This window comes from Micropterus dolomieu, linkage group LG02 (assembly GCF_021292245.1).
Source record: "Micropterus dolomieu isolate WLL.071019.BEF.003 ecotype Adirondacks linkage group LG02, ASM2129224v1, whole genome shotgun sequence".
Lineage (NCBI taxonomy): Eukaryota > Metazoa > Chordata > Actinopteri > Centrarchiformes > Centrarchidae > Micropterus > Micropterus dolomieu.
In genome coordinates this window covers 7,374,057-7,389,600 of record NC_060151.1, presented here as the reverse complement: position 1 = coordinate 7,389,600, position 15,544 = coordinate 7,374,057, and the positions used below count along the sequence as shown (strand labels likewise).

Here is a 15,544-nt window from a genome sequence, read left to right as displayed (position 1 = left end):
TAACAGACACACAAATGAATGACATCATGGTTGTAGTTGGGTGAAATATTTTTTAAAACCTCAAAACAGATACATAACCATCAATTGTTTCATTATACAGTGTGCTAGTGACATACTTAGAATTGGCAAATTCACCACTAAGACTCCACTTGGTGACTTCATTTATTGGAAATTCAAAGAAACAGCTGCCACATGAGCTAAAACTGTTGTACTTAACTCACCACATGCTTACTTGATTACTTTATAAAGTTCAACTCAGTGGGGTGGGTGGGGACATGTTCTTCTACAAACTAGCATGAACATTTAAAATAAAATTAAAAAAAAAAAAAAGGGCTAAAAATCACTTTTACATGTTCCTCAGAACTACTTTCCTACGTTCCCCTGAAGCTCTGCTTGAGATTGAAATCAATGAAAATTGGGTAGGAAAAAAACCTTACAAGAGACCACAATAGTAAAAATGGCATTTTATAAAAAGTTTTAATTTCATCAAGCAAAAAAACCCAAAACACAGTAAAAGACAAATTTAAAAAAAACAAAAAAAAACGACCATACCCCCCCACCCCCAAAAACTGACAATAAAATAAATGTTTGGTGAACACAGGGAACGAGCAGGGCTCAAAACAGTTAAGTACTTCTACTTCCAAATACAAGATCCATGGAGAGGAGACTTCTGCTTGGCTGGAGGACTCATCTGGACTGCTCGACTAAATAGGAGGGACAGAGGAGGGACATGAGTTGAGCGTGTCAAAGATTCGTGCAATGAGCAACAGCTGAGCATACCAACTTTTCACCAACAGGTTAAGCATCTATGGGCAGTTTCCATTTGATGAGCCCCAGTTACATGGCAGCAGCAACTGCTGTTTTTAGCTGCCAAAATGACTAAGTGTTCAATATGCAAGCCAATTACATGTGGGTCAACCTTTAGCCAATTAGATCTCACTGGATTAACAGCCCAGCAGGAGACAGATCATCAACAATTTGCAGTAATATCATATTGTTTTGATAGTTAAGTGCTTTGAACTCACCAATCCACAAATTACAACCATTCCAACAGATCAGCTTTTGAGACCAACAATGATCATCCCTGCATTTTAGCAGGCATTCTGACATGCAAAGACTTACTGTAAGAGGAGATGTCAATCTCGTCCGGCAGCTCGGCCACATTGACCTCAAAGCGGTCCTGCACATTGTTCAGAGTCTTGGCATCAGTCTCGTCTGACACAAAGGTTATAGCCAGGCCTTTGGTCCCAAACCTACCAGCACGGGCAACCTGATGGGTGTTGAGAAGACCCGAGTGAGTTCAACCCCAAATACACACCAGATGACACAATGAGAACCACGCAGAGGTCATGGGATGCCACTCAGACATGTTGCAAAGACACTACATCTAACAAATTAGTGAGAAAAACGGGTGCAGTTATGTCCAGCTGCAGTTCTCACCCTGTGCAGATAGGTGTCAGAATCTTCTGGCATGTCGTAGTTGAAGACGATATTGACCCGCTCAATGTCCATGCCTCGGCCGAAGAGGTTAGTGGCCACCAGGATCCGCCTTTGGAAGTCCTTGAATTGCTGATAGCGAGACAGCCTGTGGAGTGAGGAGGGGCAGGAGACAGGACAGAGCCCCAGAGAATTATCAACACAGTTGCTGTTGGCATTACTAGACTGCATCCCCCCCTTTGGAAGCCATGATGTGGCCACATGCTCCATAAACATACTCAGCACTCAGAGCTCAAGAGACCATGTTTGTGAGAGTAGGTATGTAAGAGTTAGATGTGTGTGAGAGTCTCACCTCTCCTCCTGAGCCATTCCCCTGTGGATGGCAATGGCAGGAAAGTTTTGATCCAGCAGGAGCTGGGCCAGGGCGACACAGCGCGTGACTGACTTGACAAAGATCACCACCTAGGGGCAAAGCAAGGCATTGAAATACATGCAAATGCATGGGCGAGCAACCTAATGCACTAGTGAGACTCCAACAGATCCTGATTTAGGGATTTGAAATTACAGTGGAAAGTATCTCAGCAACTGAACAGCTTCAAAAAGGTGAGTAGGTGAAATAGTTTGAAAAGATTCATATATTCCAGACAGACGTGAAAGTGGTCTCATCCTTCTCACCTAGCTATTGGCAAGAAAAAAAGTGCAGTTCCCAAAATGGCAAACTACGTTTCTTTTTCTAAATAAGTTTAATTGTATTTACATAGTCTCAAAAAAATCAGTTTGACTGTTTTGTAACTAGTACAATTAGTGATTTAAAAATATTTCACATGGACTTATGACAAACTTTCTAAATTATACTTGTGGCATGTGTCAAATGCTACTGGGACAGTCATGCACCATGTAATAGTTTCATCACTTTACCTGGTTGAACTCCAGAACGTCCAGCAGGTCAAAGAGCTTGCGGTTCTTTTCGCAATCCTTCAGCTTGGAGTAGTACTGTTGCAGGCCGTGGAGTGTAAGTTTGGTTTCGTCATCCACAAATACTTCCATGGGCTGTACGAGAGATGACAAAAGTTAAACTTACTAAGTTTCTAGTTACAGTAGCAAAGTGTGAGAAGCATGCAAAATTCAAATGTGCAGCAGCTATGGCGCACAAGCAGTTTTCATGCCGATAAACTGTTCAGGGAAGTAACAACACGTAATAGAACACTTACATCCTGCATGAACTTGCGGCAGACTGGCCGGATCTCCTTACTCAGTGTCGCACTGAACATCATGACCTGCTTCTCATGAGGTGTATTCCTGAAGATGTCCTGTACGTCACGCCTCATATCTGTTGCACAACAAGATGTCCGAGTCAAACAGGTGATTCTTACTAAATAGGAGAGTGGGTGCCCTCACCAGATACACATACATTGATGAGAAATAAGAAATTTCAGTAAATATTTGACAAAATAACACACCTAGCTGCTCCAACATTTTGTCACACTCATCCAGGACAAAGTGCTTAACGTTCTTCAGAGTGAGGGTCTTGTTCCGGATGAGAGCGAGGATGCGGCCTGGCGTTCCGACGACAATGTGAGGACAGTTCTTCTTCAAGACCTCCTCGTCCTTCTTGATGGCCATGCCACCAAAGAATACTGCTGCCTTTACCGTGGGCATGTACTTGGAGAACCGCTCGTACTCTTTACTGATCTGGAAGGCCAGCTCTCGTGTGTGGCACATGACTAATACAGACACCTAAGGAGCAGAAACACGGACTCAGACACTCTGCATCTTGATGTCTCCCAATTTCACATATCCTAATACCCCGACACAACAGCAAGAGTAATACATTTTGATCCAACCCTTTTTCCAGTGTCCAAACAGGGAGTGTGGGTTCTACTACTAAATTCACTGAAATGTATGGTAGGAAACAAATAAACGTAGACTTGAAATCATTCTAGTAACGCTATTAATATAATTTAGTGTAATGTTTGTGCAACCTTTGTTGTGAGACAGATCTACACACTATGCTACCATTTATAAGACCTAGGTGACTTTTACTAACCAACAAATGTGGTTAATTACATGGAAGTCATTCAATCTTAGTTTACTTTTGTGTACTAGATCGAATATTAGGTTGTGACTACATACATTTAAGGGTGTGAACAAATGCATGTTTAAAATACAAATAATAGTGTCTGACAGTAAGCCAAAGGACAGCACCATTTTTGTCGATATTGACAATCTATGATAATGCTCCCTTTACTTATCACATAGACCGTGTGTATTGAACGTATGTACTAACCTGTCCATCAACAGGTTCAATCTGCTGCAGTGTGGCCAGTACAAACACAGCCGTCTTGCCCATACCAGATTTGGCTTGGCACAGGATGTCCATGCCCAGGATAGCTTGCGGGATGCATTCATGCTGGACTGCACAAGATACACACAAAAAAATATAAAGATTTAGCCAGTGCATTCACATTATCTGTTATATTTCTGGTTACCATTTTTCATAATTGATTATTATTAATGTATATTGTCTGCTATGTAGCAGAAGGGAGTTGAGTTAGCAGCAACTTGACAGACCTCAATTGAAGATAACTTATTCAGTGGTACTATGTGCCCAAGCTGGCTAGTAACTTGAGTGCAGTAAGCGTGTGGTGTCAAAAAAAACAACAACTTCCTAATAAAAGAACACAGGAACTCCACTAACACTACCCGACTCGGACATGCCACTGTTTGCCATATTTGACAAAAAGGTTCACACAGACAGTGAAATCAACCAAACGCCCCTCACCTTCAGACGGATGCTCAAAACCACAATCGATGATGGCACGGAGCAGCTCTGGTTTGAGCAGAAAATCTCTGAAGCCCGAACTGTGGATGGAAACGTAGGAACCCTTCACCTCCTTCTTGCCTGCCGGCGCCTCACTCTCAGGGGCTCCTTGAGGCTCTTCATCCTCTTCATAGTCCAGCAGCTCGTTATCAACATCGTTCTCGGCCATTGTGTCTAAAACTGGGAAATCAAAGATTGGTTGTTAGACAGTTTCAGTATTCTTACCATGGTTGAACCCACTCCCCTTGCTGGGTTTACATTATGAGCTGGTAAATACGCCCACCTGTTGTTGCCGTTCTTTGTGTCAGGTTTTACCACGCGTTTTTAACTACACAAGGTAGCTGTTAGCCTGTTTGTGCAAGGTTGGAAAGGTCCGTTTGTCTCCATGTTTTCACAACATAGATTCGTTTTTTTATTTAAACAGTGATATTAATACCGATTTAAACCATACACTAACATTGTTTGTCAGTCCAGCAACTCCATTATAAAATGCGAGGCCAGTGAGTGAGCTATGCTAGCGTCGTAGCAAAAATCAAGTATACGCACCAGGACTGTAATAGTTATTGTATTGTCAATGTGCTGCATGTAAATATATAAAACAAGCTTTCTTAAAAAAACAAACCAACACAATATCGCACACATATCTGGCCAAACCTGGACTTAAAGTTTAGCCGACACTCGGATGAACCAAACCGGTTAGCTCCTGAGCCGTGTTCAACACTGGAAAGCTATTGTGTTGCATAACCGTTGCTAGCGTGGCAAGCTAGCTCGCTAAAACACAACTATTCTGCTAGTTGACCAGCTAAGCTTTACGAATAATATAAGCAAACGATATACATGAAATATTAAAGAATGTTTTACGTAGAATATACAAAGAGTGCGCAATTACTGAATATTAACAAATGTGAGGAAGATTGGTGGGTTGGCTAAGCTAACGTTGTCTTATGCTAGACTACAAAACGCTAGCTAACCTAGCTCAGTAGTACCCTGAATCAATGAATTAAGAAAGCTATTTAGCTAACGTTACGGAATAGCTACTTCTTGATTTTAGCTAAATAAATATCAAGGACTACTTCTTCAACTTGCTACAAGTATTAAAAACGCTCGAGTGGCTACAATTAACATGATGTTCCCGTCTTACCTTTACGGTGTAAGCTACGCGTCCAGTTACAAATCAAAACCGCATGGGAAGGCCTCAGTTAGTTTATACGAGCAACCGGAAGTCCCGCCTTCGCCAAAGCGCGTTGACATCATTGGTGGATCTGGAGAACCACCGGCGAATGTAGCCAGCGATTGGACAAAAAGTGTGTCGCAGTCCAACGCAGTTGAAAAAAGCGGGACACAGTCATGCAGCAGCGCTAGACTGTATGTATGGAAGCCATCGAGGGACATGGAAGACAAAAACATGTTAAACTCAAAGTACTCTATGTCGCCCCCAACTCCTTCTGATTTTGTGCCACAGTAATGTTCAAACCATCCATTGCTCCACCTGTTTCTTAAACACACTTCCTGTTAGAAAACTGGTCAAACTGACACAAGAGAATATGTCTGCCCACCAGGGGCGTACCACAAAAATTCTGGACCATGTACAAAGCCATTCTCTGTGGGCCCCTCCATGAATCCATGGCTAGGCTATTCATTCTAGTATCTTTGTGGGCTAGGCTGACCAGACATCCCGAAAAATTCTGGACAGTCCCGAATTTGTCAGTTGTCCTGACCCCAGTCCGGTTTGTCCCAAAAATTAGACTGAACATGAGTTTTGATTATAGCCTAATTAAACAATAAGCAATAATATGTCTACAACGTTGTTATAGCCACAAAGTAACACTCGTCCTCTTTTGCCCTTTTTGTTTTCTAGTGGTTAGTGGAAGTTACAGCCGCGAGGACAGGGAAAGCGTAGCTTCAGGCAGCCACGGCGGAGAGATCTGACATGCGTGTTGCACACACAGATGTGATAGACACCACACTGATGACATGAATAAAATAAAATAAAATAAAAATTTAGGTGAAAGATTATGATTTACCCACTGTCACTTACCCACAGTTGTTGTGTTTTTCCTAATGAGAGACAGGTGACTTCATGAACAAAAATAATTAATTTAATTTTAGCGTTGTCTTTTGATTTTCACATGTTTTAATGTTCATTGACCCCCACCCACCGTCCCAAATTTCACCCATTCTCATCTGGTCACCCTATTGTGGGCCTCACATGAGGGCCCTGTATAGGCAGTCCCCTTACCCCCCGGTTCTACCCCCCTGCTGCCCACACCCAAACTCTCAGAGCTCAATTGTAAGGCCATCACACACGTTGCAAGTAAAATATCACTACTGCCCTCTGGCCACAGGTACAGGTACCGGAGGTGCAAGGGCTCGTTTTGGCAAAAACATGGTACCTGCAGCCATAGCAGCCCTACACAAGGTGTCTCGATGAGGACACTCTTGCTCTCATCTGTCCTGCCTGGCACAACACGAGTCAGGCTAAGATAGACTACTTGCACATTAGTGGCCTTGAACTTTGTCATTGTAAGATGGCCACGATAGTGATGTACAGACATGTTACTATCGTCAGACGAAACAAAACGAAATATAATGACCTTATTTTCCCTGACAAAAACGAGACAATGACGAGACAGCTACAATGTAGGCTACTTAAACACTGACTGTGACGACACTAAAATGTACTTCATAAAATAAAAACGTTAATAAAATCTCTCTTTCTTTTTGTCAGTATAATGAGGGGACAAAATATTACAGGCCATATTTTCTCCCTCTAAATTTTCACTTGAACAGTAGTCATTCAGTGATATTTTTTTCTTCCTGTGCTATGAATGCTGCCCGACCGGGGCGACGCCTGGTATGAGAGGAAAACGTTACTGTACTGTCGAGGATGCAAACTCTGGTGATGAACACAACATGCTAGGGAGAAAGAGGTGCTTAGGTATTTGGTCCCATTTCAAATACAGTGAGAGATTAAGAAAATAATTGAGTAACAACCAACCGTTGTCTTTGAAGAATTTATTAATCAAAGAGAATAAACAGAGAACTACTAACACACATATACAACTAGAGACCTGCTGCCTAGGGCAGCTTCGGGTGTCTGGCCCTAAGCAAAGGGATGCATAATCATTTACACAGTCTAGGTTTCTATGTTTTGGGGAACAGAGATCCTCTCCCAGCCTTGAATGAATATTCAAGGAGAGGAGAGGAACAACAAGAAGTGGAAAACACCAAAACAATCTCACAGCTCTGACCTAAACCCAAATGTGGACGGACTAACCCAAGGAGTATAGAAGAGGGAAAGGATAAAAACAAAATACATATATATCTATAAGACATAACAATAATAGTAACAATAATAATAATAGTAAAAGAACATACATAAGGGTTAAAAGTAAGAGGACACAATTTTCTTCTATAACAAAGATCAGACTGAAATACCCAGACTTTTAGTCAACTAAAACTTGATAAAAAAAAAATAGTATACAGTGGGCTAATTATGACAAAAATTAACAAGGACATTTGACACAGGACCAAGACTAATACTACATTTTAAAATGACAAAATTAACACTAATGTGCAGTGCTGTGAAAATAATTGTCCTTTGGGGAGAATAAAGTTTAATCTTGATCTTAGTAAGGAGTTTTAATTTTCATAATAAAGTGGCCAAACAGGAGCAATCAAAAAATAAAACAGATCAACAGAAATTATTAAGAAATTATCATGTTTATTGTCCTCTAGTGGTCACAGTTAGAGACTACAACTGCACATTCTTAAGTAGGAATAATTCAGATTTTCATACTGATATCTTTCTTTAGCTGTTTCAATAATGGTGTTCATACTCATATTATTACTAATTTCTGAATTAATAATATACACTTCGCTATCAAACCACATGAACCTTTGCTCTATTATATATTATTTATATATATATAGAAAGTAGATTTTATTTGTCACATTAAAAACGACTGTAAAGTGAATTTGAGTGTCTAACTCACTTCTACTAAGTAGTAGACAATATACAGCAATACAAGAGCAATTATAAAATGGTAAACATAAATGAACTATATTCAATGGAGCAGTAAGGAGGTATTTGAGTTTGCAGGCTGGGGTGGAAAGTTGCCTTGCAGCCTGGTGGTACGGCAGCAGAAACTTCTATATCTCAGCAAAGTGAACATGATTTGGTTGGGGTGGTACTGTCCTTTAAAATCTGTTATTATCATTTGGAAAGATATATAGAGAAACAGCCCTGCAAAAAATATTACCTTTGTGAATGTTTCTGATTAAAATGTTATTTCCCCTTAATAACCATTATCAACCATACAACAGATGCAGACAGTTTCCTCTTTCATGGTGCATTCCAGCAATAACAAGATGTCAACAGTAGAGCAACAATTTCTGTAAAGATTTTAAAATAGAACTGAGATTTATAGTGGTGGTGTATTTAGCATGTTTTAGGCCATTAACGACAAATCATTTATACTCAGTGTAACTTTGTTTTATTCAGCTCATTGTTTTGTAAATTTGCAAATGCCTATTTTTAATCTTCCTGCAAGCCATTGTTGACACTATGTGTGGAATAGCAACAAATATAAATTCAGCAATGATGATTGTTTAGGCCTCACAGTCAAGGTGCTTGTTGGTCACAGGACCAAAAGGAAAACTACATTTTTAAAGAAAAGCTAAAAAAAACTTATTTCAAAGTATCACAATATATCATTAGGTACAAAAAGGCCTCACTAGCAGAACACTAGTGTTAGGATACTGTTAGCAGTAATATATAGTAATTAGTTTTATATCTGTGATTCCAGAGCAGAAGAGAAGCTCCACTGTGTAGGAGAGAAATATGGAAAACTGTCGGACTCTGGCCGGGAATAACCCTCTGAGGATGTACCAGACTGGGGACAAGAACGGCTTAGGAAGTCTCTGACATGGGGAGGCAAAGAAAGAAACAGCCAGTCTTCCACCAGGAGACCACCTCCACGCAGCCCTGAGCAGCAGCCCAATTCAGTTGGCAGTTCCTCTAGACTGTTACTGCGCAAGTCCAACCTGCACAACTGACTTAAAGCTGAAATTGCCCTGGGTAATGAACTAAGAGAGTTGTAAGCCACATTAAGGATGTGTAGCTCCAAACAGCTATTGAATAGCTCAGGGGGGAGACTATCTACCCTGTTCCCACTGAGGTCCAGCTCTGTAAGCAGCTGCAGTGCCTTTACCTCTGCAGGCAGCTCCTCTAGCAGGTTACCTGCCAGCAAGAGCCTTCGAAGGCGGCGAAGAGTGAAAAGGGCTGGGGGCAGGCTCTGTAGTTGGTTGTTGGATAGATCTAGGAGTTCCAAGCCTCGCAGCACACCAACACTGGCCGGCACTGCCAGAACACGGTTATAGGCAAGTCTGAGGCAAGAAAGACGTCTCAGGTGAGCCAGGCTGAGCAGTTCCTCCAGAGTTCTCAAGTTATTATGCTGTAGGTCGAGTGTCCGCAGGTTGGTGAGCGCCAACAGGGCAGAAGGCAATCGCTCTAGCTGGCAGTCCTGCAGCAACAGCTCTGTCAGGTCCACCATCCGCTTCAAGCCTGTCAGTACAAGCAGCCTGGTGCCCTCGTTGTAGATCTCCAGCCTCACCAAGCTGCCTGCCACCTCACACAGCTCCCCAGGGATCCGCTGTAACATTCCTCGAATCACCAGCACACGGAGGTGACGTAATTGTCGGAGGCTCCCCAATGCCCAGCTGCGGCCCACCCCACCATCATTACTTAGGCGGCCAGAGAGGTGGAGCTCATGTAGGCTGCGGAGGGAAAGGACCCAGCTGGGGATTTCTGACACCTGAGTAAACGTGAGGTGGAGGATCTCCAGACGTTCCTGGAAGACTGTAAGTGCACTGGGATTCACAGCTGCAGTGCAGTGATAGAGGTGGAGCTCCCTGTTGTGCAAATAAACAATAAAGGACGTAATTAAATGTGTATAAAAACAAGAAATGTACATCAGTGTTCTAACATAGAAATATGCACGTGCCAGAACGTTTGATTTAATCTGTATTGTTTAAAATATGTGAAGGATGACTGCACCACCATAAAACTCACCTGAGTGAGGTCATGTTGGCCACCTGTGCAGAAAACCTGGCATCTGTGATGAGTTCCAATTTGAGGACCTGAAGCTGGCTGAGGGTGAAGAGGGCTGGAGGGAGGCGAGGCAGGGCCACCAGCTGCAGTCTGGAGCAGCCTTCTGCATCCACACTCGTCATGGCACGCAGCTTCTCCTCCCCCCAGTGCCTCTCCAAGCTTTCCTCCAGCAGCCTGCTCTCACTGACAGGGGACAAAAAAACAGACAGACGCTGGGCCAGCAAAGGGTCGTACTGGTCTAACATGTGTAAAAGGAAGGCCAGGTCATTCCTCAGGTCAGGAACATCTCTCAGGGAGCACACCTCCTTCAGTGAGAGAAAGGAATACTGCCGTAGAGAGCTAAGTAGGGCACAGACCAAAATCAAGAATGAGAAATATATCACACAGAATATACTGTAGCCCAAAACACAGCATTACACAGTAATCCTATTATCAGGTCTCTGGTATGCTCAGCCTCATGGGCATTACTCTGTTTAAAGGTCCTTGGAACAAGCACAGCCTGTGTAGTCTATTTAATGTCCCAAGTTATCTTGGTCAAACAATGTGACAAATGATGTATTCATAAGCCTGTTTAACCCAACAAATCCTGTACATACATAGTCTCCCCCTCTCTTTCTGTACTACTCCTTTACTACAAATTGCTGCAGATAAGTCTCGGTCAGTTTTGTTATTTTAGTGCAGTTTGAATTGTGGAGATCTTAAATAAATAAAAACTTGTGTAAAAGGTTTGTTGTAAATGGACTAAAGTGTGCAAATTGTTATGGTTCTTGGATAAAAGCTAAAGTTGTTAATGCATTTGTTGTAAACACAACACTGACATATCATCAGCTAATAAAGTCAACATGACAAATATCTTAGCAGACTATTGCTTTATAGCCGTTCTTTTACGTATCCAGCAGACGTGGAGGAACAATAGTATTTAGTTGAATGTCCTTTGAGCTCTCTTTTGGTCTTCACCAATTTCATCAGGGAAATATCTTGCTCTGTAGCTGCTAAATGCTCCACTATGTTCACCAGCTAGTCGTTAACTTTGGATGTCTAACATTTAGTCTAGGGAAGGTATCGTGGGTATATCAGGGCTTTATTTGCTGAAAACAGATGCTTGCTGCTGGAGACGAAGTGGATGACATCGGTGAGAGTAAACCAAAACAGTAAATTTTCCAAAAGACCAAAACAATGTGCTGAAAGATGCTAAAAACTCTGCAATGGGAGTTGAGAGAGACTGGGTTCCCCTTCCACTTCCACTTAGTCATTTTAATGTCTGTTAATGTAAAAAATATTGATTAGTGCAGCTTTAAAATGTTAGCAAACAGTACAGCACGAACACATACATCCCTTTATGCAGTCCATGAATGCACTGACCTGTGTAAAATCCAAATGATGGTGTAAAAGTTCAGCAGGCCGTACAGCCCCAGTAGGGCCAGGTAAGTAACCAGCAGTTTGTGTAGAAGGGAGGAGAGCACATGGATACACTCAAAGGTAATATAGCCCACCAAGGCATGCTCCTTAGGGTGACAGGTGTGGGTGAAGGAGAAGGAGCTGAGAAGAGGGATGGTGTAACTCACGATCAGCATTACCATCAACAATTTGAATATTGTCTGAGCCAAGTAGACCTGAATGGATGAAAAGGGGTATTATGAATAAATTAACATCGTACATACTATTGCTATAAATATAATGTCCCATAACAGTACATATTAAAAGGAAAGGTCTCATCAGACAAACAACAAAGTAGATTAGAGGGTCTCTCACCTTATAGATGACATCTGAGCTCTCGCAGTGGGACCGAAACTTCCGCACCCTTTCGAACAGCGCCCTGGCCTGTTCCCTATCACTTTTATCCAGACTGATTACCTGCCTGGGACTGTCAACCATGAGTGAGGGCTTTGAAGAAGGAAAATGCACCGGGTAGTCGAGGGACATAGTTGACATGGTGGAGTTACAGGAGAGGGTGGAAGGGCACGGGGAAGGAGGGGTGGCTGAGGATGCATTATCTGACCTCTTCAAAAGCGGGCTGTGTGACTCCGAGCCTGAGCTTGATCGTCTCGTGCGGGTCACCGGGGGTGAAGATGAAGTTGAAGAAGGAGGATGTTGGGGTGGACGTCTCTCCTCCATCACCTCCTTGTCTTGGATGTTCTCCTGACGGGCAGCATGTGACAGGGCCTGAGATGTCCAGGGTGACTCGCAGCATTTTGCCAAGATGGCCAGGAAGTGCTCTATGCGGGCGGAGGTGTGGGGGAAATGGAGCCAGAAGAAGCCGCTGGCTACCAGTACTAGAGACTGCAGCAAGGCCATGTAGGGGAAGAAGCGGGAGCACAAAGGCAAAGCCTCATGGTAGCACACCTAGATAGATGAATAGGCAGACACTTAAACTTGCAATCATTTATTTTTTGACCACTTCAAAGTTGAACTTGAACGTGTAAGCAAACATTTTATGTGCTTATTTACACATCCACATCTATGCCTGACCACTTGATGAATTTAAGGGCTGGTAGTTAACTAAATTTTAGAGATTTTTTTGCTGAAAACAGCTGCCTTCTGTAGCCTTACACAACACTATGAGACAAGTGAGAGTGAGCCAGAACCGTAGCTCAAAACAATGAGATGTCTGTGAAGGTTCTCAGTCATCCAGGTCATAGTTATCCAGTAGGAGTAGGTTAAAAAAAGGGGGACTTGGTTGAATGTACTGGCAGAAGTTTCGTCTCTCATCCGAAAGACTTCTTCAGTTCTGACTGACTGGGAGAGAAAACCTCTGTGGGGTTGATGTGAAGATGATCAATACCACTGGTTCGTTAGTGGTCCTGGATGTTGTAAAGACAGTCATCATGGTCATTTGAGACACCTGAGGAAAAGTCTGAACGACCATTGTTGGTATCCTCCCCCGAGGCCAAAAGTGAATATTTGTTTAGTTTCCCGGGAAGAGATGACTTTGGAAACTTGGCCTCTGGTGTCTCCAATGACCATAACAACTGTTGTTAACAGCCAGGAGCAGTAAAAAACCAGAGGTATAGATCATCTTCACAACAACCCCACAGAGGTTAAATATTGGTCAGTCAGAACTGAAGAAGCCCCTTTGATTAGAGACAAAAAGTCTTCGAGTATCTTCAACCAAGTCCAGTTGCCCTTCATTTTAACCTTCCTTGGACAAAACAATGAGGTAAAAGTTGCATTAATGCTCTGTGAAGTTGAGGGGAACTGCAAAGTCAGGAGGTAGTTCTTTGTGGGATCCTCATTATGAATGACTCCTTTTGCATACAATGTGATCCATGGTTAATAAATATTGATTATAGCTGCTTTAATGGATCTAGAAATCAGTATTTTAATTGTTGCATCATTTTCATTGGCAAAGGCAACTCAGGCCAGTTTTACTGTACCTGGCTAATGTAAACGTACTGCTGGTAGACCAGATGCGTGCGTCGACCCCGGGCTGTAGAAGGAAGCTTTGGGCTGACATCGCGTGGAATGTGGGTTGGGGGCTTTGAAGAAGGAGCCAGTGCCACATCCTCTCTATCACTAGTATTTATAGTGACAAGTGGATCCAAGGGAATACACACCACTCGGTCCCTGGACAGCTGCTCAGTACAAGCTAAGACAGATGCCAACAGCATCAAGACCACCAGGTAGTCCATGAAGACCTCCCACCAGGGCTTCAGCAGTTTAGACCTGCACTGATGCTGGTTCAGAGGCACCAGCTCCGACAGGGAAAACATGGCGACCTCCAACAAGGATGACTGTAAAAACAATAGTGAAATGGTGAAGAAAGATCTGGGTTATGCACATAAACTACTGTAGTGATGTGCAAAGAGATGAACCAAAATTGGTCACCCGTCACTTTCTGTGACATTAGAGGATCAACGATGGAAAAAATGCGCAGCACAGTTGTTAGCAGCGTATGTTAGGACAGGCAGATCTAGACACTACTGGCCACCAGCTTCTGCAATAGCAAATATTACATTTTATGACCCTGTCTAAATATTATGGGTTCCAAGCCACCAGTTTTAGTAACAGTAACTGAACTACTGTCTGTGACCACAGACAGAAACACCTACAGTAGGTGTTTCTGTCCTTTCTTTGAAAAAGGTGATGTCATGTGTTTCCCTGCACAAATCAGGATTTAGCAATGTTTATGTTGTGAGGCTGTTTGCTTTATAAATAAGGAAGATAATTTTCCAAACTTGAGCTTTGATTTTTGCATACTGGCTATGAATTTCTAATGTTACGTAGAAATACTTCAGATTTGAAACCAAGTTTTTAGGGGCTTTAAACAAGAGTTTCAAGTGGACATGTCACAGATAAAGCTTGGTTGAAATTGAAATTCCATAAAGGAGACCATTTAAAGAAACTTACATTTTCTTAGCTTTCATTTCAAAGTCAATTGGACCTTTAAAAATCTTTTGATCAGTGGTCATAGTGGTCAAGAGTAAACTTACTAAAATAGTACAAACAACACTTGACTAAATTAAATCCACAATTTAGTCTACTACTTCGCCAAAAACACAAATCAGAACTGAACAAAACATCATAGTTTTTTTTTTTTTAGAGCCAAGGACTAACTTTCACCTACCGGGGTAAATAACTTGTCCTCCTGCTTTTCTCCCTCTCCTCTGATCAGCTCAGAGCCGCCTCACAGAAACTTCATTCCAGTGCTGTCTGGTTCTGCTGTGAAAAACTCCTGAAACTTACAACAAACCCCTCCCCAGCTGGCCGACACACAGCTTTTCACCGGTTGCCATGGCAGTGGAGGATGAGTGGCTGAAAAATCTAATTCAGCACTAGAAGCCCGTTCAAGACCCGCTGGGTGCACGCCGGCACCCTTTAACCACTTCGGCACTGACTCTGAGGAACACATCAGACGCATATTAGACAAAAAACAGTCACAAGAAAAAAAGACTTTTTGTGCAGAATGGCCCCTTTCAGAGGTTCAGTGTAGCAGCTGGTGTAGGTGGATTTAACTTTACCTTATTTATCTACTGTTGGATGGTTTAATCTCTAACATTTCATCATATATAGGCTATTTTATGTATACTTACCTATAAGCTTTGTATGTGATACACTAATATGGATTAAAGTAGTAACAGTGGTCACATACATGAGGTGAAAAGAGTAGACTATTGTCATCTGAAATGTCTATGTATAAGTATAAGGTAGCAATACCTAGTATAGTTCAATACTTA

General features: G+C 42.3%; 2 protein-coding genes across 3 annotated transcripts; both read right to left on the bottom strand.

Moving 5' to 3' along the window:
- Window positions 1–30: 30 nt before the first annotated feature.
- ddx39ab (DEAD (Asp-Glu-Ala-Asp) box polypeptide 39Ab) lies at window positions 31–5,554 on the bottom strand. Of its 2 annotated transcripts, none has more exons than XM_046042603.1 (10): window positions 5,400–5,554; window positions 4,220–4,438; window positions 3,725–3,852; window positions 2,898–3,174; window positions 2,649–2,767; window positions 2,356–2,487; window positions 1,790–1,899; window positions 1,441–1,585; window positions 1,123–1,270; window positions 31–704 (listed from the first exon to the last, which is right to left on the bottom strand). In XM_046042603.1, the coding sequence occupies exons 2-10, from the start codon at window positions 4,425–4,427 to the stop codon at window positions 688–690; spliced, it is 1,284 nt and encodes a 427-aa protein (XP_045898559.1). In that variant the 5' UTR covers window positions 4,428–4,438; window positions 5,400–5,554; the 3' UTR covers window positions 31–687. The 2 variants fall into 2 exon arrangements, with proteins under 2 accessions (XP_045898559.1, XP_045898563.1); XM_046042607.1 differs by lacking the exon at window positions 5,400–5,554 and adding an exon at window positions 4,542–4,560.
- Window positions 5,555–8,236: 2,682 nt separating this feature from the next.
- si:ch211-106h11.1 (volume-regulated anion channel subunit LRRC8D) lies at window positions 8,237–15,053 on the bottom strand. The gene is made up of 6 exons (XM_046040912.1): window positions 14,935–15,053; window positions 13,745–14,101; window positions 12,123–12,713; window positions 11,733–11,983; window positions 10,332–10,709; window positions 8,237–10,171 (listed from the first exon to the last, which is right to left on the bottom strand). The coding sequence occupies exons 2-6, from the start codon at window positions 14,078–14,080 to the stop codon at window positions 9,049–9,051; spliced, it is 2,679 nt and encodes an 892-aa protein (XP_045896868.1). The 5' UTR covers window positions 14,081–14,101; window positions 14,935–15,053; the 3' UTR covers window positions 8,237–9,048.
- Window positions 15,054–15,544: the final 491 nt, after the last annotated feature.

Coding starts and splice junctions, on each gene's coding strand:
- si:ch211-106h11.1 (XM_046040912.1), bottom strand. CDS start 14,080: ATGTTTTCCCTGTCGGAGCTGGTGCCTCTGAACCAGCATCAGTGCAGG. Junction 12,714..13,744: donor AGTACGTTTACATTAGCCAG/GTACAGTAAAAC, acceptor TCATCTATCTAG/GTGTGCTACCATGAGGCTTT. Junction 10,710..11,732: donor ATCATTTGGATTTTACACAG/GTCAGTGCATTC, acceptor TGCCCTACTTAG/CTCTCTACGGCAGTATTCCT.
- ddx39ab (XM_046042603.1), bottom strand. CDS start 4,427: ATGGCCGAGAACGATGTTGATAACGAGCTGCTGGACTATGAAGAGGAT. Junction 3,175..3,724: donor TTGAACCTGTTGATGGACAG/GTTAGTACATAC, acceptor TCTGCTCCTTAG/GTGTCTGTATTAGTCATGTG. Junction 2,768..2,897: donor CAAAATGTTGGAGCAGCTAG/GTGTGTTATTTT, acceptor GTTGTGCAACAG/ATATGAGGCGTGACGTACAG.